This window comes from Mustela lutreola, chromosome 5, assembly GCF_030435805.1.
Source record: "Mustela lutreola isolate mMusLut2 chromosome 5, mMusLut2.pri, whole genome shotgun sequence".
In the NCBI taxonomy this organism is placed as follows: domain Eukaryota; kingdom Metazoa; phylum Chordata; class Mammalia; order Carnivora; family Mustelidae; genus Mustela; species Mustela lutreola.
The window spans coordinates 165,993,632-166,020,671 of record NC_081294.1 but is presented as its reverse complement, the minus strand read 5'-3'; the positions used below and the strand labels follow the sequence as shown (position 1 = coordinate 166,020,671).

General features: G+C 43.1%; 1 protein-coding gene across 5 annotated transcripts; it reads left to right on the top strand.

Moving 5' to 3' along the window:
- Positions 1–1,567: 1,567 nt before the first annotated feature.
- LOC131832707 (Golgi-associated RAB2 interactor protein 4-like) lies at positions 1,568–12,686 on the top strand. Of its 5 annotated transcripts, none has more exons than XM_059176068.1 (6): positions 1,568–1,702; positions 2,959–3,135; positions 4,654–4,856; positions 5,270–5,531; positions 6,389–6,488; positions 8,191–12,686. In XM_059176068.1, the coding sequence occupies exons 2-6, from the start codon at positions 2,980–2,982 to the stop codon at positions 8,205–8,207; spliced, it is 738 nt and encodes a 245-aa protein (XP_059032051.1). In that variant the 5' UTR covers positions 1,568–1,702; positions 2,959–2,979; the 3' UTR covers positions 8,208–12,686. The 5 variants fall into 5 exon arrangements, with proteins under 5 accessions (XP_059032051.1, XP_059032050.1, XP_059032046.1 ...); XM_059176067.1 differs by having other exon boundaries at positions 1,569–1,702; positions 6,389–6,782; XM_059176063.1 differs by having other exon boundaries at positions 1,569–1,702; positions 6,389–6,975.
- The last annotated feature ends 14,354 nt before the right edge of the window (positions 12,687–27,040 follow it).

Sequence of the window (27,040 nt, the reverse complement as noted above, 5' to 3'; positions counted from 1 at the left end):
CTACCTTGTGATCCAGTAATCCTACTTTGAGAAATACAGTGAAAGGAGATGGTATCAGTATCTCAAAGAAAGTCTTCACTCCTATATTCACTGAAGCATTATTCACAATAGTTAGGATATGGACACAACCTAAGTGCTTGTCAGTGAATGGATGAATGGATGGATGGATAAAGGATATGTGGTGTTTACATGGGATGGAATATATCTGGACATGGGAAAGAAGACATTTGGAGCATCACTGGTGTATCTTGAGGGCATTATGCTAAATGAAATAACTGAGACAGAAAGATAAACCCTGCATGACATCATTTATATGTGGAAGTCTAAAAAAGCTGAATTTATAAAAAAGAGAGTAGATTGGTGATGAACATGGGTGGGAAGTGGGGTTAGGGAGATGTTAAAGGATATAAACATGTAACGGGTAGTAAATAGGGAAAACTAATGCACTAGCATAAAGAAGGGAATCATAAAATATTAGAACCAAGACAAATAAAATAGAGAATGAAGAATAGAGAACATCAGGGAAGAACCAGCTCCTAAGATATCATCCTGTCCACCCCTGCTTGGTGTGCCTGGGAGCACGATCCAGGGAGGGTAGGGGACTGCAGTGAGGACAACTTCAGTCCTCACCAATAGCCAGCCCCAGCCCCACAGAGTCTGAAGAGCCCTCTCTGACAGAAGTAGCCTGAGCCTGGGCTAGTCCTAGCTTTGTACTTGGCATTCTTTGGGGAGAGGAGAAGCCATGCTCCTTGGACTTACTGTGCATGGTCCCCTAGGAGTCCCTGTTTGTTCTGCAGGGAGGATTGGCGCGGGGACTCCCCCACGGGTTGGCGGTACTCTAGAGCAGGCTGTGTGTGGGTAGATGCGACTCTGCTGTTCCCTGAAATAAAGTCGCCTCAAAGTAGGTCAGTGCATGTTCTATTCCTGGTTCTCCTGAGGGCTGCGGCCACAGAGACTCACTTGAAGAATGCATGGAACTGGTCAGCTGTTGGGGCTTGTGGATTCAGATGAACCAGGGCTACGAGCTCCTCCAGCAGTTCTTCAAATGCCTGCTTTCCACGCGGTCCATCTGCTCAGTTTGTACAAGACAAGGGGTTTTGATCTCCAGAGACACAAGAAAGACCCTGAAGTCATCGGAACACAGAACGTTTCTACCCTGTCTGGTTGTTCACAAACACTGCTTAGATGCTGTGCCTTAGCTAGTTTTCCGGTTCTATTCCTGAGACGACCTTGACCCTACTTGACCCAGTCCTGGAGGGATAACATCAGGGACCTGCTTCAGCTTTAGCGCACAATGCCAGGAGATGCAAAGGAGCAGGGCACCCGGACAAGCGGGGACACCCTTGTGCCGCCTTTTCTGTAAACCCAGGAAGGCTCGGTTCCCGGCTCCTGCTCCCTCCAGCACCAAACCCTAGAAACATTCATTGTGCCCTCTACTTCTGCGCATGCGCTCTGACCTACCACACTTGCAAGGCGGTGACTGCGCTTGCGCAGCTGCTGGCCCGCTCTTAAAGGGGCAGACGCACAGTTGGCGGCCCTGGCTCTGGTGCTCCAGCCCTCGGGTCCCGCCCTGAACCGGGCGGAGTTTGAGGCCTTCCCGCAGGCATCCGCTCCTGCGCGCTCCTCGCCGGCCCGCTGCGGGCTGCCCTTCCCTGCGCGGGCAGCGACTGCATCTGCGCGCCCTGCGCTGGGTGCGTCCCTGGTGGGTGGCAGGTGTTTGTGCGGAGGGGCGGCTGCGGGGATGAGGGCACAGTGCTGTGTGACGGCTCCAGCTCACAATGACAGAGCTGAAGGGCGGCCTGTGTGGGGCGGAGACAGGGCTTCCAGGGCACCGCGGGCCGAGAGCGTGTTCGGGGCAGGGCGGGGGCGCCCTGGCCGCTGGAGCGGCCGGTGCACTTGGGATTCCAGAGGTCGGGTCTGCTGCGGCCCGCCGGTGCCCACCCGGAGGCCAGGGGTCAGTCCTCGTTGGCCCCACGGGACTGCGGGGCGCAGGGAGGGGTGCCTGGGCGGGGGACTGATAGTGCGGTGGCCATGCCAAGACCATGATCTGGACGAGGTGGGGTGGGACAGTCGGGTGGCCGCTCCAGGACCGTGACCTAGACCAGGTCGGGATGTGACGGTGGGGTGGACGCGCCAAGACCATGACGTAGACCAGGGTTAGGTGAGCCCGACCCGTGCTTCGTGGGAGAGCCTCAGGAGGAGACCCCTGGGGTGGGCTGGGGCAGAACCTCATCAGGACCCAGGTTCAGAGTGCAGATCCCCTAAGGAGGCGAGGGCAGGAAGGCTGTAGGAGAGAGCCTTACCAGAATAGGAACTCAGCTGGGGTCGGGGTGGGCTTGATCCTGACCCTGACCCAGGAGGGAAGGGACAGTGGTCTAAGTGGACCTCAGCTGGGTTCAGGGTCAGGGTGGGGTTGGTCCTAATCCTGACCCAGAATGGGGGGGGACAGTTGTCTAAATGGAAAGCCTTCCCGAGGGGGAGAAGTAATGAAAAGCTCAGATCAGGTGACTGTCTTTGTTTAAACAGAAGTGATGGCCACTTTTCTTGGATGCAGTGAATCCGCAGTGAAGGTCAGAGGCCTGGGCCAGGGAGAGTGGGAAAATGAAAGTTTGGGGTCTCTGAGGCCAGGCCTGTCCACAAGGTTGTAGAGGTTGTTCACTGCACAAGGCAGTGGCTGAGGAGTGAGGGTAAGGGTCTGCACGCCGGCCTATCCTGTGGTTCCTGAGCTGTGCAAGTGTCCTGGTGCTGGCCTCCCTCAGCCAAGGACAGGAGGCCTTCCTCCAGGTCCCAGACGGGCACCCATCCAGCTGGTGTGGGGGACATATGAGCTCAGAGGATCCTGTGTCAAAGTCACACCATGGCAGGATATGGGTGTTAACTCTGTGCCAGCACATGTGTGCCAGTGCTGGGGAAACAGCCCAAGTCACAGGGGCAAGAAAACCTCTGATCTCTCTGCAGGTCTCTTAGTGCAAGGGAGCCATGGACAGCGACAGGGAGTCAGCAGACCCCAGCACCCAGAGCTGTCCTGTGCTGCCCATGTTCCACAGCTCTGTAGGGAAGCTGCACCAGCTGCTGGGCAAGGGAGAGTATACGCTCCTGAAAGACGTCCCCACATTTGAGAGTGACTTCATACAGGTGCAGGGCCATCCCCCTCCCCTCCTCCCCGATTCACGGTCCGGTCCCCCCCTCCTCCCCGATTCACGGTTCCCCCTTCCTGTTCTCTGATTCATGTATATGCCCCCTTCTCCAGGATTCTCCCCGATTCATGAATGCTCCCCCTCTTCCTCCCTTTCCTTCTTTCCTGCCCATGACAGTACTGTAGACCTATTACGTTCTGAGTGTGTGATGATATCTTGAGTGACTTTGCAGGTGGGTAGAGGAAAGTAACTGTTTTTGTTTGTTTGTTTGTTTGTTTGTTTCACTACATGATTTTTCCAGCCTGTTTTATCCAGTGTCACCCTTTGCCATACGTGATGCCCTTATTGTCAGGCAGGTGTTGTCCTGTGTGTGTCCTTACTAAACACTTAATAACTCTTGGAGATCAGTCCAGCCGTGGGTCTGACAGGTGAACTTGTGCCATGAGGTCCTGCTGGTTGGGCTGTTTGCCATTGCTTTCCCTCCCTCCGGATGTTCTGTAGGAACTCAAGGATCCAGGTCCTGCAATCATGTGTATGTGGTTCTCTAAAGGGTCCAGCTCAGTATGGTGTCCATCCCCTGTGAGCCTCACAGCAATCTACTTATGTTGGCAGCACGAAGAACCCCTTGTCCTGAGAGGCAGACTGAGCCCTAGGGAGTGATGTGACATTCCAGGTCATTAGGCTTTCAGCTCAGGGAGTTTCTGGTCTACACAGCTTTCAGGATGGTGGTGTTGGCTGTGGCATCCGGTGTGTCCCGGCCATGCAGCATGAGCAACTACACCTGTAGGGGTGAGGCAGGGAAGAAGGTGCAAGGATATAGGTGCCACCTGACCCAGAGCTCCGTGACCGCTCAGCTATCACTCTTGCTCAGCCTTGGCTCTTCCTTGGAGTCCCCTGAAAACCCTCGAGGACCCTGATGCCGGGTCCCTTCCCCAGGATTTGGGTGCCGTGACTGGGCGGTCTGGGCCATGGAGCCCCTGGCTACCCAAAATATGAGGGCGGGATTCCAGCCAGTGAATGCACCCAGACTCAAGACATGGACTGTCCTGCTCGCTCAACCCTCATTGAGTAAGTGATGACATTTGTTCTCCTTAGCTCTAAATTCTTCCTGAGTTTGCTAAGAACTTGGATGTTTACTTAGGTAACCACGGCCTGATTTCCTGCCCTTTGACTAGTAGTGTGTGTGTATGTGTGTGTTTTCTCAGTCATCCCCATGGCGTTCTCAGTAGCAGGGTTTCCCAGCCCAGATCATGTGTTGCACTTGACTGTCCCACCTTTAATCCCTTTATGTTTTAGGGTTTCTTGCCTTGGTATTTTTGAGTTGGAAAGCTGTTCTTGGTCTTAATACAATGTTTATTTTGCATGAGCCCGGTTGTCCGCATGGTGCACGGCTGGAGCCCCGTCTGCTGAGTTTCGGCCACACACCGAGAACTGCGGTAGCCTCTTCTCTGAGGAATGGGGCCGAGGAAGACAGCAGAGAATGCACGGCCAAGCCATGTTCTTCCAACACCACTAGGTCAACAGACGGGGAGAGGTGATCGACGTGCACAACACCGTGAACATGGTGACGATTGGCGTGGCCTACACTGGCCAGCACCTGCCAGGGCCCGATGTCATGCTGCTGGCTCAGCCAGCCACACATTGTGTGGCCAGTGCCACTGATGACTCCGATACCCAGAGAACGGACTTCAAGGCATCAGAGAGCTTGGAACTGACCAGGCAAGTACAGGAGTTTGAGTCCCTCTGTGTGGGATGTGTGCAGAGTGGGTACGCCCACCACTGCTTGACCTGCAGCCACATCAGAATCAGAGGGGGCAATATTTGGCTCAAGGCCAGGAGGACAGTTGGGGGTACATGGCAGCATCCCTTGCATGGCAGAGTGGGGAGTAGGGGGGTCCTAGTAGGTGGTCAGGAGCTGGCCTGGTGTCCTATGAGGCCTGGCAGGCGGAGGGCTAGCTACAAATTACGGCGGCATGTCTCAGGAATGTGGCTCTGGCAGGAGGGCTGAGCTGGGTGAGCAGGATTTGGCAGATCCTTTAGGAAATAATAGATTCTGACAGGACCGGAAGACTGCCTCCCTGTTCCTTCCCCTTTGTCTCAGCCTAATCCCCCACTTCTTTGCTGCCCAACAGGCTGCTTCCTTTGAAGTTTGTGAAGTTATCCATCTATAATCACGACAAAAAGCAATTCCAGCTGAAGCTTGCCACAGGCCGCTCTTTCTACCTGCAGCTGTGTCCTCCTTCCAATTCAAAGGAAGATGTGTTTGCCTGCTGGGAGGACCTGGTGGGCCTACTGAGGCCCCCCATGGAGGCGTACAGCGGGACCCAGGCCCAGCCTGCGGGTGACATGGTCTCCATACCCGGGCTGGAGGCGGAGGACAGGAGGAGCCCATCTGTAAGCCTTTGTGTGGACTCTGGGTGGTGGGGCCAGGATGACTTAGAAGAGCAGTGAGGGCCCTTCCAGGCAGCTCTCTGAGACTCCCTGTGAGAAAGCACTGCCTTCAGAAGAGCTCAGGCCCCATTAGGCACCATGCGTAGACCTTGCCTCACTGGAAAGGTCCCAGTACTTGTGAACACCTGTGGCCCCTCACATGCCGGCTCCTCTGATGTCATGGCTGATGTTGCAGTGCCCCCAACAGCACCTTCTCTGTCCAGTCCACCCTGGACGAGTTGCTACCACAATCCAGGCCGGCGCATGTGTCACGGGACACTGGCAAGCGTGTGGCAGTCCTTCCTTAGCTGGAGCCGCATACGGAGCTCTGTTCGTGAGCAGCATAGCAGGTGTGCACAGCTTGTGCTCTGTATGAGAGTGTACACTGAGCACAGCTTGGCCAGCAGTCTCCCCACCACCCACCCCAGAATCTGTTGTGCAGAAATGCTAAGACCAGTGTGTCAAACGGCCCTCTGAGGGTGCCCTCTGAATGCGGGAGAACCCTCCCGGCAGCACAACTGTGTCTGCACAGAACTCGAGTGACCATCATGGAGGTGCTAGGAGGCCTCCCCATGGCAGGGCCTCCTTGCTTGAATGGCCTTCCTACATGGCCTTCCTGTACCGCCTTCCTGTGCCACAGCCTCCCTGTGGGCACAGCCCCCCTGCCCTCATGGCCTCCCAGTGCTCCTGCCTCCTGCGTGCACCGGACTTGAGGACCTCACAGGTTCTCCCAGTTACAGCCCTGCAGGAGCTTAGCTTAGGTGACCATCCCTCCTCCCCTCACTGTCTTCTCCACTTTCCTGTTTCTTCTCTCAACACAGGCCATGGAGCTCCACGGACAAGGGGATCAAGATCAGGTCAACGGCAGCAGCCTTTCTGTGCTCAGCGATGTGTCCCTGGCTGCCTCCCTGGCCTACACAGGTGGGGAAGGAAACCGAGCACAGGCCTCGTACTGTCTGCGCAGGAACACGCCGTCTGTCCTTAGCCCAGCCCCTCCAAGGATGGATCGCAGGGTGGCCCCAGGGGCAGCAGGAACTCTGCAGGCTAGCATGAAGGGGGCCACAGTTGGCGGCACAGACAGCAGGCCTGTTGGCAACACTGTGGACGGTTCGGACGCAGGACCCTCCATCTGGGCCAGTCCCGATGCAGGCAGCACAAGCAAACCAGATGGACACCAGAGACTCTCGCCGGTTCAGGCCAAAGCCCCGAGGACGAGTAAGGACAAGGAGAGAATGCCCACCGAAAGGCTTTACCTTCTTAGCAGAATATGGGAAAACGCATCATTCCTGAAGTCACAGGGAACCCCATGGGGAGACAAAAGGGAGAATCAGGGCAGCCTCAAGGAACGAGGGTGTGGTTCCCTGCTGCAGGAGTACATAAGCCTCAGCCTCACCCAGAAAGGGTCCAGGTGGGTGGACTGACTTCCCTTACCTCCTGCTTAGAGTGTTTCCGTTTTCAGAGGAGGGGAGCACTATCTTCACCCCCCACCCTGAGGACCGTGCCCTCCAGTAGAAGGGGTTGCACACTGTTTCACTCACCCTTTACACTTACTGCAGACCGTTGCACCTGCTGAACCCTGGGTGACACAGGCAATGAGCAGGGCAGACAAAAAGGGGTGGTATGAACATGATAGGGTTGGGCTCTGAGGACAGGGACATGCTTGGCCCCTCAGGAAGGAAGCTGAAAGGCATGTTTCTTACCTGGTCGATGCCATCCTGTGTGCATACACCTGATCCTCACAACCAGAAGCAGTACTGCTATTGAGCTTGGTGCAGAGGAAAGAGCTGGGGGCTCTGAGGCCAGGAGTGATTTGGACAAAGATACACTCAGAGGTTACTGTACAGTGTCTTTCTTGCAGCTGACCTGTGTTTTTCCTCAGCACTTGGGGGTGATTCTGATCACTCATTTCAAAGACAGAAAGGCGTACTCTTAAAAAAAAAAAAAATGAGACTTGTCGAAAAATTGGCAAACAATTGTACAGTTCCCATAGATTTCTTCTCCAGCCCCCTCTCATAGTAAATTGTCAGATACATAATAGTGACTCAGATAAACACTTGGATTGCAGTGGCATTTTGTTTCCAAGATCCCACACTGCATTTACTGGTTATTTCTTTGCAAAAACCTAGTTTCCCCTAGTTGTTTGCCCCCCCCCCATTTTTAACGTTCATAAGTAGATTTTGTCTGTACCCATTATGCTTGTGGTATTTCCCTAATGAATTTGTTTCCCTGATTCACTCTGTCTGTATTAATTAGAATCCACTGTTAGGAAGCGGTAGGCTTTCTCCCTCATTTATGTGTTTATTCCATTATTTATTTATGACATGGATATTCATTCTCTGGGTTATAATCAGCTTTTCTTTTTGTGCTGTGGCTATTCTAACTAAGATCAGTGCAGACTCCTTTATGCTGTTTCCCGAGTTCCTTCAACAAGCCCCATCGTTTCTTGTAGCATTTCTGGAATATCCAGATGTTCAAAAGTCATATTTTCCGCATCCCAGCTCTGTAATCAACTGCTTCCCCAGGAAGTCCCAGCTCTTTTTATTGGAAAATGTCACTTATGTAACTAAATGTTGTCACTACATGGTACTTGTTATGACTAGGTTTGTTCTGTCTTGTTTTGCAGGTTATCTCAAACACTGAGGAGGAGCTTGTCTAGGACAAGGTCAGGTAGGGTGCCATAATCCAGGGTTGGTTTCCTTGTCCCAGCCCATCTTGTGCAGCTTCGTCTGGTCTCCGAGGCAACACACGTGAGCCATTCATGGAACTCAAGGATATCAACTAGTATGGATTTCAGATGTCAACACCGTTCACCCACCCACTTCAAAATAGGGAAACATAATTTTCTCAAAGTGGGTCAATTTATTCCTTTCTTGAAACAATTAAATGCCTAGTACATGCCCTGTGATAATACCTGGTATATATAAACAGTGGGGCAGAGTGGGGGTACATGCCCAGATGCAGTCTCACAGTGTGGAGACTGCTGGGGGAGTTCAGGACGCTCACAGCTCAGGGTCATTGGACAGGAGATGAAGGGGGCAGGATCTGCTCAGGTAGTCATGGGACACGACCTACAGAGATGTAGGGCATGAAGGAGGGACTTGTCCACACCTGTGCTTAGAATGGCCACTGCCTGAGTATGTATGGGAAAACTGGAATCAGAGAAACCCATTGGGAGTCTGGCCACATAGGGGAGAGACAGATGATAAAAGCCCTGAACAATATGGCACATAGAGGGGACATGAGCATAGACCCCAGAGAACATGGGAAGGATTAGATGAGTGAGGGATAATCAAGAATATGAAATGACACATCTTCTCCTGGGCACGGAGATGGTGGTGCTGTTCATACACGTGGGGGCATAAAGAAGGATGAGAGAATGCACAATTAAGTGACTTAGCCTTTGTATCTCAAGGTGTTCTAGTTTGATAGGACAGTATCTGATCATTCATCATTTTCTTTTAAGATTTATGTATTTGTTTTAGAGAGAGCAATCAGGGAAGGGTAGAGTGACAGGGAGAGAGAGAACCCTAAGCAGATTCCCCACTGAGCATGGAGCCTGACGGTTCTCTGATCTCATGACCCTGAGAGTAGGACCTGAGCTGAAACCAAGAGTTGGATTCTCAACCAACAGAACCACCCAGATACCAGATGAACCCCTGATTCATTATTTTTTAAGTAAACATTGACTTTGTGCCTACTATGTGTCCGTTTCTTTGCTCTGGACAGGGTAGGGTGAGTGGGGTGTGCAGCCTGGTGAACCAAAGCCATAGGGAGTGTGCAGTCTTTATAGGGAGATGAGCTGTGTTAAGGGTAGAAAGACTGCAGCTTGGGGCAGAATATGAGCGATACTTTTCCAGTACCACAGCTTACAGGAAAAGAGGGAACATCCAAGAGACAGTCTCTAGTCGAGTTTGGCTGCAATGCAGCATGGCCGGGAAGGAGATGGTAAGATTGTGAAATGGGTGGGTCCATATTGCCACACCAGTCAAATACCACACTTAGAAGTTTGTACTGGTTTGGGGGCCTTGTGGTTTTGTTTTTGTTCGTGTGTTTTTTTTGTTTGTTTGTTTGTTTTGTTTTTCGTTTTTGGCAACAAGTGATATGATCAGTAGGCTTTTGAACCAGAATCCATGAGTGAATTAAGTGAGGTTCAAAATTAAGAATCTCTTTCTTTCCTCATTGTCTGTGGGATAGCTTCATGGTGTACCATCCTTACTCATTTCCAGGATCCTGAAATTGAGCTCTCCATATGGTTTTCTGTTCAGACCTTCAAGCTCTCTATAATGCACAGACTGCATTACAAGTGTCTGAAAGTCCAAGTTTCAGTGAAACAGGCTCTTTCTAATAAATGATAAAGCCCACAGTAGGTCAGGTAGGAGCAGAGTGGAGGTCGGTAGTGGAGGAGGCTCTCATGCTGTCAGCAGAGTGTGCTGAGGACATCACTGGTACCCTAGCATTTGTGACCAGGGAGGACATCTATAGCCATAAAAGACCATTACAAGAGACTGGTCATGGGTAGCAAGCTACTTCTGGAGAGCTTCCTTTTCGCATTGAATAAGAGGAGTTGTCATGCAGTCAGCAGAGTGTGCTGAGGAAATCACCAGTACCTTAGCATCTGTGGCCAAGGAGGCCATCTATAGCTGTGGAAGACCCATTACAAAAGACTGGGCATGGGGAGCAAGCTACTTCCGGAGAGCTTCCTTTTTGCGTTGGATAAATAAGACTTGCCTTTTCACAATAAAACACTATTGTTTCTTTCATTTACATGTTCCATGGAAATGACCTCAGAAAATTTTGTGACATCAGGTAAGCTGTCGCCTGAGACCCTAGCTTCCTTCCCAGCTCTGCTCACACCTTTGCTCAACGGAGCCAATGGGAGTGGTGCCTCTTGCCTTAAGCCCTGTCTGCCTTTGGTTCCTTGGGCTGTCCTCAAAGTCACACTCTGTTGGCTCGGAGGCACTCCATTTCTCCATCCTCTTTCCCTTCCCTCTGAAGGTCAACTATCAGAGATGTTACATCCATTAGATTAAGGAGGGATGGGACTTGTGTCCACTCAGGATATTCATGGGCCGGGGAGGAAGAGAACAGCTACATCTTTCAGTAAGAAGAAGAAAAACGACCATCTGGAGTGAGCAATTTCACATCCAGGTCAATACCCTGAGGAAACTCCTACTTGTGTTGCAGAAGAAATCTGAGAATTCTGGAACAAAGCACAGGAAATAGATCCCATGTTCATCAAATGAAGGATTGATAAGTTGGGGTATATATGTACAGGGGGGTACTGCACCATATGGGCAGCTATGCACATTGGCAGGGATGAATGGCACTGTGGAATAAAAAAAGAAACAAGTCAAAAATGAGAATTTCATTTACAGAATGGCTTGAAAATGAGAGAAAATGAGATATGACTGCATATTTGGTTGTTTCTCTTGAGAAAGTTATCTCTGTGGTGCAAAAGAGGCATCCTGAGAAATATACATGAGAGACCTAACAATGATGGAAATTGTCCGGTCTCGTAAATAAGGTTTTGGATAGACAAATATTTAATTTTCATATTTTAACATTTCTGAAAGGATGATCTCTAGGTGACATTTGTTATCATTGCCTTAGAAATAAATGATTTATTTTAGCAGCTTTGGTTTTCATGTAGTTACAAAAGTAATATGTGTCAAAAATTAGACTGAAGGATAACTTTTAATGAGTATGGAATACAAATCAGTAACAAATCATTGTATTAGTTGGCAACATTTTTTCTTTGTTATGATGTATAAAATAATATCTTTGGAACTGATAGTATTATCCTTCAAGTGAAATACTGATTTTTGCTTTAATCTATACATGTATGATATACACACACACACACACACACACACACACACACATATATATATACACTTTATTGCATATATATATATTTTATGGTAAAGAATCTGTTGTCTGTCTTCCTACCTTCATCTTTGTAAAGATACAGATAACTTTAATTTAGGACCACAGGACTGGGAAATATGAGGAATTGAGGCAAAGACTACTAGTTCACCACTCATTGTCCATTCTTACTTTCCCTATTAATGACCTTAATTTAATTGGGAACAAGACTCCCCATGTCCACAATAGCCTTGGCTTCTTACTGCCTGAGGACAATTAGAGAAGGATGCATAATTTATTAATATTACTGGTAGATGTACCACTTTGTTGAGATGAACATCTTCATTTTCCATGAGGTTTTAAAATTATATATATGTTTTTAAATTATATTTTAATGACCTATGTTAGCTATCTTTTTTTTTTTTTTTTTTTTGGAGATGTTAAGATTTTCCATTTCCTTTTATTTGTCAGACACTGTGGCATTATATTCTGGTTAACGGAGTAATATGGGACTCCAGATCTTGAATACATCCTATGGATAAAGCTGATTTTTGGGTTTTTATATGACCTGGATGGGTTCAGCCATAGGTCCTACCTGCCCCCTGTTGGTTTTCCTTTGCACATCAATGTGATTTAAAAATATTTCTGGTGTGATTATTATCTATCCCACACAGGCATTAGTGTGGATGATTTGGAGTGTCTGTGGCAGTTTAATGCACACTTTTGTCCTCAAAGATTTGGATATACTCTTTACTTTTAGATTCAGGCATCTGCAGCCTGTATAGGAGCTTAGTTTATATACAAATTCATGGGATTGCTTGTGTATCTCAGCTATGTCTGCAACATTTTTATGTTCCAAGGGGGCCTTTTCCTTGTCTTCTTACTAGTCATTGGGACTTAGTTACCTTGCTCTTATGGGCACTTCCCACAACTATGTCTGTCTCCCTGAATGAAAGACCAACAGGATGCTTGCTTCCCATATGATTGGGATCAGAGAGCCTGTAGTCAAAGAGAAGTGTTCTGCTTGGATCCCATTTTATGTGCACTGTTGGCACTGGTGCTACAGGATCGCCTAGGCTCTGGGACAGAACAGAAAAAAAGAGAGAAAGAATTTCCACCACTCACTCTAACCTGAAAAGTACTGTATTTTACTTCTCCATACAGAAGTGCATAGCTTCTCTTAGACTTCTGTCTGTCAGTTGTCAATGTGAAGTTCTGGGTTTCAGGCTTATTTTGAGTACAGGCTAAGAGAAACCAGAAGATTAAAATAATAATATAATAATAATAATAATAATAATAATAAAATAAGCAAATATTTGTTAAGTACTTCAATATATTTTCCTTAAGCATTTCATTGTGTATCTACAAAATAAATAAAATTTATAAAACCACTGTGACAGTTTTATTGCCAATAAAGTTAACAGTGATTCCTTAATATTTTGGTAACTAGTCAAATTTTTTTAATCATCTCACGGTATTTTCAGTAGGGTCATGGTAAATAAGATCAAAACTGGATCAATGCCTTTTATTTAGTTTATATTTTACTTAATTTTATGGTAAAACATGTATTTGTAAGTAATCTATGAGAAATATGTATTCTGCCATTGCTTTGTGCAATGTTTACTAAGTATCAGAATTTTATGTTAAAATTTCATCTTTGTACTCTTACCAATTGATAGAGATTGGAATATTTGGTAGTAATCATAGATATGTCTGTTTTGTCTTCCAGTTCCATCAGTTTTGTTTTGCTTTTATGTTTCATTTTGTTTTACCTCCATGTATTTTGAAGGTTGCCTATTTGATGCATAAACATTTAGGATCGCTCTCTTTTTTGGGATAAATTGTTCCTTTGATGATTTAAAATGGCGCTCTTTATTTCTGATGATATTCTACTCTCTGAAATCTGATTTTCCCGATTTGAATAGAGCCAGACCAGCTGTTTGGGTATTAGTATTAGCATGCTATATTTTCCCATCCTTTTCTTTTTAGTAAGTTTGTTTCTCCACAGTGAGTTTCTTAAATACAGAATATAGTTGGGTCATGTTTATTTGTTGATTTAATTTATTTTATTTTTTAAACATTTTTTTCCCTTAAGATTTGCCTATCTATTAGAGAGTGAGCAAACAAGTAGGGGAAGGGGAAAGGGGGGAGCGAGAATCTTAAGCAGACTCCCCACTGAGCACAGAGCTGAGAGCAGGGCTCCATGACATGACCCATGAAATTGTGACCTGAGTCGAAACCAAGAGTCAGATGCTTAAACAACTGAGCCACCCAGGAACTCCAGATCATGTTTATGTTTATTTTTATCTAATTTAACAATTTTTTTTTTTTTTTTGAGGGAGAGGGAGCAGGGAGGAAGGGACAGAATCATAAGCAGGCTCCACACTGAGATCATCTCAGTCCCAGATCCCTGAGATCATGACCTGAGCTAAAATCAAGAGGTGGGCACATAACTGACTGAGCCACCCAGGAGTCTTTTAGGTGAGTCACTTGGGCCAGTTCTGTTTAGTTTATAAGTGATATATTTGCGATTAAATGTAATAAATATATATATATATATATATATATATGAGTTTATTTGGTAAAACATGCTAGTTTCCTCATATATATGAGGAAACTATAACATAATATATATATAATATATATTATATATTATATATTATATAATATAATATAACTATAATATATATTAATATATTATATATATATGAGGAAACTAGCATGTTTCCTCAAAACACATAGGTCAAATAGAATATAGAATATTATATAATATAATATATATATAGAATATATATAATATATATATATAATATAATATATATTCTATATTCTATATTCTATATTCTATATATAGAATATAGAATATAGAATATAGAATTATATAGAATATAATATATAATATATTATATTATATAATATAATAGATTATAAATTATATTATAATTATAAATTATATTTATATAATATAATATATTATATATTATATTCTATATAATTCTATATTCTATATATCTATTCTATAGATATATATATCTATTCTATATATTATATAATATTATATATTTTATTTGACCTATGTGTTTTGTGTTTCTTTTTTATCTATTATTTTGGCCTCATTTTTCATTAAATATTTTTGTGTAATTACATTTATTGCCTGATAGATTCTTTTTTTTTTAAGATTTTATTTATTTATTTGGCAGAGATCACAAGTAGACAGAGAGGCAGGCAGAGAGGGAGAGGGAGAGGGAAGCAGGCTCCCCACTGAGCAGAGAGCCTGATGCGGGACTTGATCCCAAGACCCTGAGATCATGACCTGAGCCGAAGGCAGTGGCTTAACCCACTGAGCCACCCAGGCACCCAGCCTGATAGATTCTTAAGTAAAATGTTTATAGTAAACATATTTCTAATTAGACTAATTAAACATATTTCTAATTAGACTAATTAGTCTAATTTCAAGTGGCACTACGTTACTTCAGTTACAGCTAAAATCCATGCAGAAATTTACATCCATTTCCCCATCTTCTAGATTTTGCACTATACTTGATATATATTTCCCTTTCACTTAAATTAGAAAAGCCACATCACTACTATGTTACTCATTTTCTGTTAAGCATTCCTTTATTTTCTGAAGATATGTAAATATTAAAATATTGCTATCTCTACTTTTCTTGTTTTTCATCTTTTCCTTTTGTAGATCCTGATCTCTATCTGCTAGTTTCCTCATAATCAGAGAACATTTTTTTGGTTTTCTCAAATTAACCTCATTGACATTTATTAAATATTCCATTCAAGGGCAACAAAATGTACATTCACCTCAAGTGCACATAAAACATTTAATAAAATAAGCCTATTTTTTCCTCAGGTTTTTATTTAAATTCCAGTTAGTTAACAGAGTGTAAAATTAGTTTCTGGTGTACAATACAGTGATACAATACTTCCATGCAGAACCCTATGCTCATCACAAAAAGTGCATTCCTTAAACCCTATCACCTATTTTTTTTTAAATATTTTATTTATTTTAGAGAAACAGAGTGTGAGAGAGAGTGCAAGCAGGGGCAGGGAGAGAGGGAGCAGCAGACTCACCACTGAGTAGGGAGTCTGATGTAGGGTTTGATCCCAGAACCCTGGGATCATGATCTGAGCTGAAGGCAGACAACAGAGTGCCCCCATAACCTCTTTAACCCATCTCCCCATCACCAGCCTTCCACTAACTCTCAGTTTGTTCTCTATATTTTAGAGTCTATTTCTTAGGTTGCCTCTCTCTCTCTCTTTTTCCCCCTTTGCTCATTTGTTTTGTTTCCTAAATTCGACATATGAGTGAAATCATAGTTTTTGTCTTTCTCTGGCTAACTTATTTTGCTTTTCCTAATATTCTCTAGTTCCATCCATGTCCCTGCAAATGGCAGGATTTCATTCTTTTTTTATTAATTTATTTATTTTCAGAAAAACAGTATTCATTATTTTTTCACCACACCCAGTGCTCCATGCAATCCGTGCCCTCTAAAATACCCACCACCTGGTACCCCAACCTCCCAACCCCAGCCACTTCAAACCCCTCAGATTGTTTTTCAGAGTCCATAGTCTCTTGTGATTCACCTCCCCTTCCAATTTACCCCAACACTCTTCTCCTCTCTAACACCCCCTGTCCTCCATGCTATTTGTTATGCTCCACAAATAATTAAGACTATATGATAATTGACTCTCTCTGCTTGACTTATTTCACTCAGCATAATCTCTTCCAGTCCCGTCCATGTTGCTACAAAAGTTGGGTATTCGTCCTTTCTGATGGAGGCATAATACTCCATCCTGTATATGGACCACATCTTCCTTATCCATTCGTCCATTGAAGGGCATCTTGGTTCTTTCCATAGTTTGGCAACCGTGGCCATTGCTGCTATAAACATTAGGGTACAGATGGCCCTTCTTTTCACAATATCTGTATCTTTGGGGTAAATACCCAGGAGTGCAATGGCAGGGTCATAGGGAAGTTCTATTTTTAATTTCTTGAGGAATCTCTTCACTGTTCTCCAAAGAGGCTGCACCAACTTGCATTCCCACCAACAGTGGAAGAGGGTTCCCCTTTCTCCACATCCCCTCCAACACATGTTGTTTCCTGTTTTGTTAATTTTGGCCATTCTAACTGGTGTAAGGTGATATCTCAATGTGGTTTTAATTTGAATCTCCCTGAGGGCTAGTGATGATGAACATTTTTTCATGTCTCTGATAGCCATTTGTATGTCTTGATTGGAGAAGTGTCTGTTCATATCTTCTGCCCATTTGTTGATATGATTATCTGTTTTGCGTGTGTTGAGTTTGAGGAGTTCATTATAGATCCTGGATATCAACCTTTTCTCTGTACTGTCATTTGCAAATATCTTCTCCCATTCCGTGGGTTGCCTCTTTGTTTTCTTGACTCTTTCCTTTGCTGTGCAGAAGCTTTTGATTTTGATGAAGTCCCAAAAGTTCATCTTCGCTTTTGTTTCCTTTGCCCTAACATTGTGAACATCCTGTCTGGTCGCTTTCAGTTTGGCCCTAATCAATTCTGTTTGGTCATCCATGGCTTTCTCCCACCTAGCTATTTCCTGGATAATTGTTAGCCTGAATTCTCTTTTTCGACATATTGTCTATGCTGATAGCCATTAGCTCTGTTGCAGAAGGTCCATCCTCTGTAATTTTCTTCTGTTGGGCATTCCTCCTCCTAGTCATTTTGGTGGGAGATTACTGAACAGATGTAGCTGGATGTATCAACTGTGGTGCAGTCAAGGTGCACCCTGGAACACTTCTGAGCAATCAGGATTCCCCACCCAATCGATAGACAAAAGAAAAGAAAAAGAAAAAGAAAGAAAGAAAAAAGAGAGAGAGAGAGAGACAAGAAAGAAAGGGAAGATGAAAGAGAAGTTTCAGCTCAGATGGGCTCCAAGGTAAGATTTATGTAGTTGACAAAGAAAAACAGACAAACAAAAAGACTGATACAAGTATATGACAAGAGAAAAAAATATATATGCAAATAAAGGAAGAACCTTGTCAAAAAGAACCTCAAGTGTAAGATTTATATGCTATCAGGACAAACACAAAAACACAGAAACACTGATGGAAGAAGAAGATGGGAGAGTGGTTATAAATTCTCAGTGGGTGCGAGGAAGGTTGTTTTGATTCTTCCTTGGTGTATCTTGATATCTTTGTTGAAGGACTCAACTTTCCTAAGATAAAGGGGATTAAAAATTGGTTTAGTTATAGAGGTAGTATTGATTTGGAAAAGAGGATTACCTTGAATTTTAACTCTATATGAATATTAGAAGATAAAAATAAAAAGGAGTAAACTAGACTAAACTAAACTAAAATTTAAAAAAAGGAATTCAAAAAATAGAAATGCAAAAGAGAAACATAGGTGTATGTATCAAAAAGTTCAGGTTAGATGGGGATTATGGAATTTGATGTACTGTACAGTTCGCTGTGATGGTAAATAGGTTCAAAAAATTACCTATGTGTAAAAAAGAAAAAAAATGAACCAAAATAGTGTGAACGAGTGAAAAATAAAAGTTTTCCTGTGAAGTAGTGGTTGTTCTCTTGCAGTCCTTTTTTTTTTTTTTTTCTCTCTTTTTTTTTCTTTCTTGGTTTCTTTTCTCAGGGAGGGGCCTGCCACGTGGGTTGTCAGTCAATGATGTTTCCTGAGTTAAGTCCTCCCGCCCCCCTCAAGGGAGTGGGTTCTGAGGAAACTGGTTTTTTTTCAGGCCTTTGTTCTCTGGTGGTTTTTATGTATTTTCACTTTTTTTTCCCTCTCACCTTGACCGCTTTTGATGGTTTTTGTAGTTTTAGAGGAAAACAAACCACACCCTGATCTCCCTCTCAGAGAGAAGCCTCAATCTGGATGCAGAACCTAAATATGTTCCCCCTTGGCTGCTGGCAGAGCAGGTTCCAAGTCAGGGTCCCTGGGGATGCAGGATCTTTTGCTTGTACCCAAAGCCGAGGCAGTGGCAGCTTCTGGAAACTCCTGATCGCCATAGAGGTTCCAAGCAGCAATCACACACAGAGATTTTCCCGCTGGCCCGGGCTGGGAGTGCCTGGTCTTTCTGGGTCTAAGAGTGTCAGACTTGAGCACACATCTTTCAGGGGTGGCTATGGGTAGTGCCCATGCGTCTCAGGCATTGAGAATGGGGCGCATGTCCGAAAGCACCAGGCTGGGCTTTTCACACCTCTATCAGGGGAGAGATTGGGGTGCACGTCTTAGGCTCTGAAACAATGGCGTGGGTCAAAGAGTGCAGGTCAGGCCTTTGTAACTCTCACAAGGCTCTGAAACAATGGCGTGGGTCAAAGAGTGCAGGTCAGGCCTTTGTAACTCTCACAAGGCTCTGAAACAATGGCGTGGGTCAAAGAGTGCAGGTCAGGCCTTTGTAACTCTCACAAGGGAGTATGAGGGACGTGCAGGCATATCTCAGGCTTTGTAGCAGGGCTCGGGCATTCTCCGACCGGCGTGACTCCCATCTCCTCACAGGAGCTCAAACCCAGGCCTTCTTGGGCGTGCTGCTGGCTTAGGGACCAAGAGCTGCACTCTCTCTGCCTCAGCACCAGGGGAGGCCGTACTGGGACCGGGGACTTAAGCCCCTTTACTTAGCTGCACCGATTCCCACAATTTCCCCCATGATCCTTTGCTCTTTCAGAGTGTTTTCAACCAGTCTCCAAGTTAATGCTAGTCCCCAGACACAGGGCACTCTCGCTCGTATTACTTTCCATCCGGTTGACTCTGGTGCTCCCTCCCCCTTTTGTTTATCTTCCGATATCAGTCTGCCATTCCCACTCCACTTTACCTGCCCATTGTTTTCTTCTGCCCCGGTAGAGATCCAGACATGTATAATTCTGATCTCAGACTGATTTCATGGGTGATCGTAGTTTTCTGGAATGTAATCAGTTCACTTTAGGGTGCAGGTTGAAAGGGAGCCTCCTCCTACTTCCCCACCATCTTGTCTCCCCTTTAATTCTTTTTTAATGCCTGAGTAATATTCCATTCATTTATCCATTCATCAGTTGATGGGCTCCTTGGCTATTGTAGATAATGCTGTCATATACATCATTTTTTGTATTCTTTGTTCAAATACCTAATAGTGTATTTCCTGTATCACAGGGTAGTTCTACTTATAAATTTTTGATGAAACTTCATACTTCTTCTACAGTGGCTGCACCAGGATGCATTCCCTCCAGCTGTGAAAGAAGGTTCCCCTTTGGAGAACATCTTTTAAAATTTCTTGTATTTCAGGTGTGATTAATTATTTTAGCATTTATATGACAGAATAATCTTTGTATTTGCATCTTTTTGGGGTAAGTTTTGCTAGATCAAGTATTCCATATATATTTTTAAAAATTTAGTACTTTAAATAAAATACTATTTTTCACTCACACTATTTCCATTGAAATTTCACTCATATGTGGAATTTAGGAAACAAAATGAGCCAAGGGAAAAACTATTGAGACAAATCAGAAACCAGACTCTTAATTGTAAAGAAAAAACTGATGGTTACCAGAGAGAAGGGGTGGTTGATGGGCTAAGTAGATAATGGTACTTAAGGAGTTGACTTGTGTTGAGTACTGGGTGTTGCATGAAGTGTTGAATCACTTTATGGTACATCTGAAACTAATACAACATTGTATGTTGACTAATTGAATTTAAAACAAGAATTGAAAAAAAATGCTTTTTCCTTCAATTTAATTTAATAACCCAAAATCCTATTACAGTATTAGTGGTTTTTAAATGTAACCATATACTTACCTTCACCTATGTGTTCTATACTTTGATATGTTTTCATGTCACTGAATATTGTCCTTTAATTTCATCCTGAAGAAATCCCTCAGCATTTCTTGCAAGGCACACCTAGTGGTGAACTTGCCTCAACTTTTGTCCATGAAATTATTTATTTGCCTTTTGTATCTAAAGGATAACATTGTTAGAGCAGTTTTGTCTGGAAGTTGATTTCTTTCAACATTTTGAATATGCCATTCAATTCCCCCTTGACATTAGGGTTTCTGCCAAAAATCCACTGATAGCCTCAGGAGTTTCAGTATATTTTTCTCTGGCTGCTTTTAGGATTTTTTTTTTCATTGATAATTGACTGTTTCATCATTTTATGTCTTAGAGAACGTTGTTTTGAATTGCAATAATGCTGAAGGTAGAGGCTTTAACCCACTGAGCCACCCAGGTGCCCCACTAACACATATTTTTAAGTAAAACAAAATACAAAATAACACATATTTTTAAGTAAATTTCTGCCCCTTTCTGTTCTCCTTCTGGAATTCCAGTGATTCTATTTGTACATTTTCTTTGTTAGTGTTCCATACATCTGTAGTCTTTCTCCACTGCTTTTCTCTATTTATCTATTTTTTTTTCTATTTATGTATTTATTGTTAATTTTCTCTTGATTGGTTTATTTCCAAGTTCCTATTCTGTAGCTCACTAATTCTGTCTTCCATTTGGTATTCTTTGATTTTGATGCTGTTTATTTCACTGTTCATTCCATTTACTAAAATCTTCAGCTGCATAATTTCTGTTTCTCTTTTATGAATTCCATTTCATTGTAGAAGTACTATTCTTCCATATATTGTTTCCATGATATCATTCAATTTTCTTTTTGCTTTCTTGTAGCTCTTGAGTTCCCTAAGAATGTTTTTTTCCCCCCAAGATTTATGTATTTAGAGAAAGAGAGCATGGGAGGGGTGCAGTGGAGGGGGCATCTTAAGCATCCTCTGCACTGAGTACTGAGTCCCACAAGGGGCTCAATCTTAAGACACTGACATCACGACCTGAGCCAAAACCAAGAGTCAGATGCTCCACCAACTATGCCACTAGGTGCCTCTCAAAATAGCTATTTCAAATTCTGTATCTGTCAGATAGCTACATTTTCTGTCTTTCAGAGTTTAATTATTTGAGGCTTAGTGTTAGCTTCTGGCATTGGCAGGTTTCCTTGATTCTTCATGTGACTTGCGGTTGTTTGTTTGTTTTCATTTTTGTTTTTCCTTTGAAGGAGCAGACATCTTCTCAGCACTTTCCTGGGCAGTGGGATACACTGTTAGTCCTGCTAGATATTGGCTTTCTCTGATTTTCTATGGATGGACTGCACCACACTTCTTGCTTCCCCTTGTGGTAGAATTGGTAAGCATTTTATATCTTTTCTGGTTGTTCACCCACCTGGTGTCTGGAAAGTTCTCCTTTTTCCACAGTGTAGTTTGCAGTTTCTAACCTCCTACAGAGCCTGGTCTGATGTTCCTGGAGCTCATTCTCACTACTGCACTCAGGAGCACATAGAGGGAGGGAGCTTGCCTCAGAATGAAGGAAGGTGTGTGTGTACACATGGGGCATTGGGCAGACTGGCAGGCCTGGGGAGGCCTGAAGTTCACTGAGGGCCTGGTACATGGGCTTCCTCCTGAGGATTCACACAGGAAGTTGACTTAAAGGCCCTCCCTGCCCAGGATCCTCACATGAGTGTCACTCAGAGGCCCTTCCTGCTGAGGATCCTCACAGGAGGGTCACTGAGAGGCTCGTCCCCTGAGAATCCTCACCAGAATATCACTCCCAGGCCTTACATCATCTTCCTGCCTAGGATCCTTATGTGAGGTTAAGTCAGGGGCTCGCATATCAGCTTCCCAATGAGGAGCCCAGTCAACAGGAACTGTGTCCCTTTAATGTTCTTCAACATTCTTACCTGCATCTTTCTTTATGTCCTCCCTCCTTCCAATCACCTCCACGCCTGGTCTCCATGCCTTGGGTATTTGAAGGACAGAAGCAGTTTTCTGGAGCGGTGTCCCACTCAGTGGGTGATCTAGGACCCACCCCCACTGTGGGAAAAGTTATCTGTGTCTGGTTCAGCCTCATGCTATGCTTATGTACGAAAGGACAGTCCTAGAGAAATTTCTCTTATGCTGTCCAGTGTACGCAAGCTCACTCCATCAGAACTCTCTCATTTCATCTCTGAAGCCTGAACTTCTGCAGAGTCTCTTTCATTAGAGGTAGCCTGCCTGAGTCAATGCTCCCTGGGTTTTTCCCTGACTGCAGCCCAGACTGAGGTCTGCCCTCTGATTACCATGTGCACAGTGGTTGGGACTCTTCAAGGGTCCCTGAATCCCTGCATCCCACAGCTCCCCAGGTGGCACTCTTGTGGACAAATGCCTACTTCATTGTTAAAAATGGGGACGGAGATGGTGATGTTATCAGCCATTATCTAAATGTAGGATTTCTAGGGGCAAATTTTCTAGATTATCCTCCATGTTACTTTTTGATAGTTCTGCTGGGTGTAGAATTCCTGAATGACAAGTTTTTCTGTCAGCACTTGAAAAAGGTGCTGCTTTCTTCTGACTTCCATGGTTTTATTTTTTTATTATTATTTTTTTATAAACATATATTTTTATCCCCAGGGGTACAGGTCTGTGAATCACAAGGTTTACACACTTCACAGCACTCACCAAAGCACATACCCTCCCCAATGTCCATAATCCCACCCCCTTCTCCCAAACCCCCTCCCCCCAGCAACCCTCAGTTTGTTTTGTGAGATTAAGAGTCACTTATGGTTTGTCTCCCTCCCAATCCCATCTTGTTTCATTGATTCTTCTCCTACCCACTTAAGCCCCCATGTTGCATCACCACTTCCTCATATCAGGGAGATCATACGATAGTTGTCTTTCTCTGCTTGACTTATCTCGCTAAGCATGATACGCTCTAGAGACTTCCATGGTTTTAGATGAAAAATCCACTTAGATTCAAATGTGTTTTCCTGTATAGGATTTTTTTTTCTTTATCATTGATTTTTAGAACTTTTATGATGTTATGTGTTGGCATGGATTTCTTTTGGTTATTCCTATTTGAGATTTGTTCCTTCCTTCCTTCCTTCCTCTTTCTTTCTTTCTTTCTTTCTTTCTATCTATCTATAAGTTTATGGCCTTCACTAAATTTGGGGAATTTTTAGCAATGATTTCAGTCCCTCATTCTGTGTCCTCTTCTTTCAGTACCTCAGTCATGCCAATTTTATGAACTTTATTTTTGTGACACAGATCCCTGAGCTCTGCTCATTTTATCTTTTGCTCTATTTTCTCTCTGTTATCTAGATTGAGTAAATCCTATTGATCTGCCATAATGTTCACTAGTCTTAAGTCATGATTCTACTAGACATAATTATAGTTCTATTTCAGCTATTGTTGTTTATGCCATAATTTTTTTAGACATAAAAATAAATTTTATTTTTTATCATATTAGTCACCATATAGTACCTTGATTTTTTTGATTTAGTGTTCTAAGATTCATTGTTTACCTATAATACTCAGTGCTCCATGCAATATGTGTCCTCCTTAATACCCATCACCCAGCTAACCCATTCCCTGATCTCCCTCCCCACTAAAACCCTCAGTTTGTTTTTTGCAGTTCATAGTGTCTTATGGTTTGACTCCCCCTCTGATTTCCCCCACTTTACTTTTCCCTTCCTTCTCCAAATTGTCCTCCATGCTATTCCTTATGTTCCACAGATAAGTGAAACCATATGATAATTGACTTTATCTGCTTGACTTATTTCACTTTGCATAGTCTTGTAATTCTTTGGTTTTATTTTTATAATGTCCATTTCCTTATTGAAGTTCACTGTTTACATTTTATAGTTATTTATAATTTGTTATTGGCATGTTTTTGTAATACCTGATTTATAATACCTGAAGATAATTCCAACAGCCATCTTAGTATTGAAACTGGTTGACTGACTTCTCATTTCTTTGATTTTCTTTGTTCTTGATATGATGAGTGATTTATACGTGTATACTTGGATTTTGGATTTTGGGCTTATGCTAGTACCTACTTGAGTCTTCTAGCTACTTATACCTTATTTAAGCTTAGCATCTGAAACATATTTTGGATTCCTGCCATTATCATTTGGTGATATTACATGATTTTTGAGGAATTCTGAACTTATAAAATGGAGATTATTCCTTCTTATCTGATCTGCACCTACTCAGTGCTTATGAGCTTTTCACCCTATCTCTTTTGGTGTCAATGAAGGAGAGAAGTCCTGACCTGTATTCCCATCTGCTACTAGATATAGGGCAGGAGACACAGGGTCTAGGTGGACAGTTGAGTGAACCTAGTCCTAGTTCATGGCTGGTGGTTGGTGGAATGCCATGGAATCCCTTGCCTGGATCATATTCTGTTGCTAGATGGAGATATAGGCATGTGTGGGTCTGCATGGCACTCTGCCTTTGAGTGAAGAGCCTAACACACTAGTGCCTTACTTTTTTTTGGTCACTGGATGTAGACAAGCATGTTTTTCAGGTCAAACACCTGGAAAGGGAATATAGGCAAGAAGAGGGGTACACCTGTTGCCTCTTGGTATGGGTTGGTGATTAGGTCAGCCAGGCTGGGTTCTGCATTTACCACTCTTGTTGCAAATTGGGCCTGTTTCTATAAGCAGGTTTGGGACAGGGAGTGGTATAACCCCACAAGCTAAACCACAAGCTGATGATGGCAGATGAACCCAAAGACTCCCACAAGTTAAGTTCTAAGTTCTAAGTTAAGTTATGCTAAGTTCTATGGTTGGTAGACTCTTCCAATCTATAATGGGCTAAGCCATGTGCTATCATGGTTGACTTTCTCATGCATCTGTGAGTTGATTTTAAACTCTGATGTGTTCTGAGCCTGGCTAGAGCAGTATTTCTGTGGAAACATTGTTCTGCATTTTTCCAGTTATCTTTGGGTCCAGCAGGCTTACCTGCAGTCATTTATAACAATGATCAATGCACAAAAGTGGGCAAGATCACTTGCAAAGTAATTTCCCAGTCTCTGCATAATTTCCACTAACTTCCAGTCATCCCAAGTAGGTCACATGGCTTAACCCAGGGAAGAAAATCTGGCTCAACAAAGTGAAAGTCAAATATATTTTTAAAGATGTGGACTTAATGAAAAAATATTGAAAAACAATGGATGTAGTTCTAATTATAAAATTAAGATATGTGGTCATAAAATGAGTGATTACTTTATAATATTTTATAAAACTTCTCATTATTTCTCAGAAATTTTCAGTGGATGTTTTATTTAAGAAAAAAATACAAGTAAGGATTAATTTCAGGACAATCTAACAGGAGGATCTATGAAATATAGTTTTTGTATTATTTTATAATCTGAGAACAGTTAATATTACAATTAGGTCATATGTTGATCTAAGAGGAAAGATAAAAGGAAGGGGGTTGCTTGTATAATTTATGTATGCTGTATTTTGTTCCTTGGAGTTGGAGAGTCATTTGTTTCCTTGTCAGATATCAGGGAATTAGACTAGCACCAAACATTCAATTACTGTTATTAATTTCCTCAGAAAAATAAACTGAGAACAATGCATTGGGTAAAAGGATCAATCCCTTAACAAAAACTACAGTTTCTTGAAATTTTCAGTCTTTCATTTTATTGCAGAACATGATTATCAGGACAAGAAATTCCATAGGGTAACAACCTGACCTTTTCAGTATTGGAAATAGGTACTAAATCTTAATTATTGTTGAAATATTTATCTATATTACACAAATTAATGTCAATAAAAGCTCATGCAGTGAGCATAGAATATGAAGGCCAAGCCATACCCTCTTGGGTATTTTGGGCCACAAATTCATGGACAATCTTCATGAGTAGATTGTCTAGGTCGAAAATCAGCAAAAAACCACTGGAATTGAACATTTTAAAACAAATGAACCTTAACTAATAACCTTAGTTATTGGCTTGGACAACTAAGTTAGCATATTAAAGTAGATGAGTCCACAATAGGTTTATTTGGATGAGGAAAAAAAAGGAGTTAGGAAACTACTGCTATGTTTTAGGGCAATTAAAATTAAGTAATAGAAGTAATATTGACCCAGTTGATAGGTGCTGAATATGAATATTACTGGCACTGCATTTTAAGTCATGACAGTCACAGCCTTAGACAGACACAGTAGCAGAGAAAGAGACTCCAATCCTGGGAGTTAGGTGTTCTGGATTGCCATCTCAGCTCTGTCACTTTGGTGACACAGTGGTCTGTAAATGCCTCCAGTTTTCTCATACATAAAATGAAGGATTGGGTTTGATAAGTGAGTTAATTCAACAAAAATAGCGTGTATTTTATGCTTTACTGATAAAAGAGTTTTATTGATGTATGAAATTGGTAAATTATTGATTACCTTTGGGGAGCTCATCTTTTACCTTTTTGATTCTGTGATGAGTAGATGGACTTTGTTTTACTGCTTATTCAGTCTCTGGGTGGTAAAGACTACAAATTGAAGTTCTTCTCTGAGAGAACATTCTTTGGTTTCATCTTAGTGGATGCCAACCACAGAAGACATAGTCCAAGATTGGTGAAAAAGCAATGTTCTGGTCCATGACACTTGAGAAGAATATGTGTTCTACTGCTTTTGAATAGTCTGCTCGTGTTCATAAGGTCCATTTGTTTTAAAATGTTCAATTCCAGTGGTTTTTTGATGATTTTCTACCTTGACAATCTACTCATTGTTCATGGTGGAATATTGTTTTCTACTTCTCCCTTAAGATCTGACAGTATTTGCGTAAAGTCTTTCAGTGCTTTGGTGTTGAGCACTGAACATATTTGAAATTGCTAAATCTTTTTGAT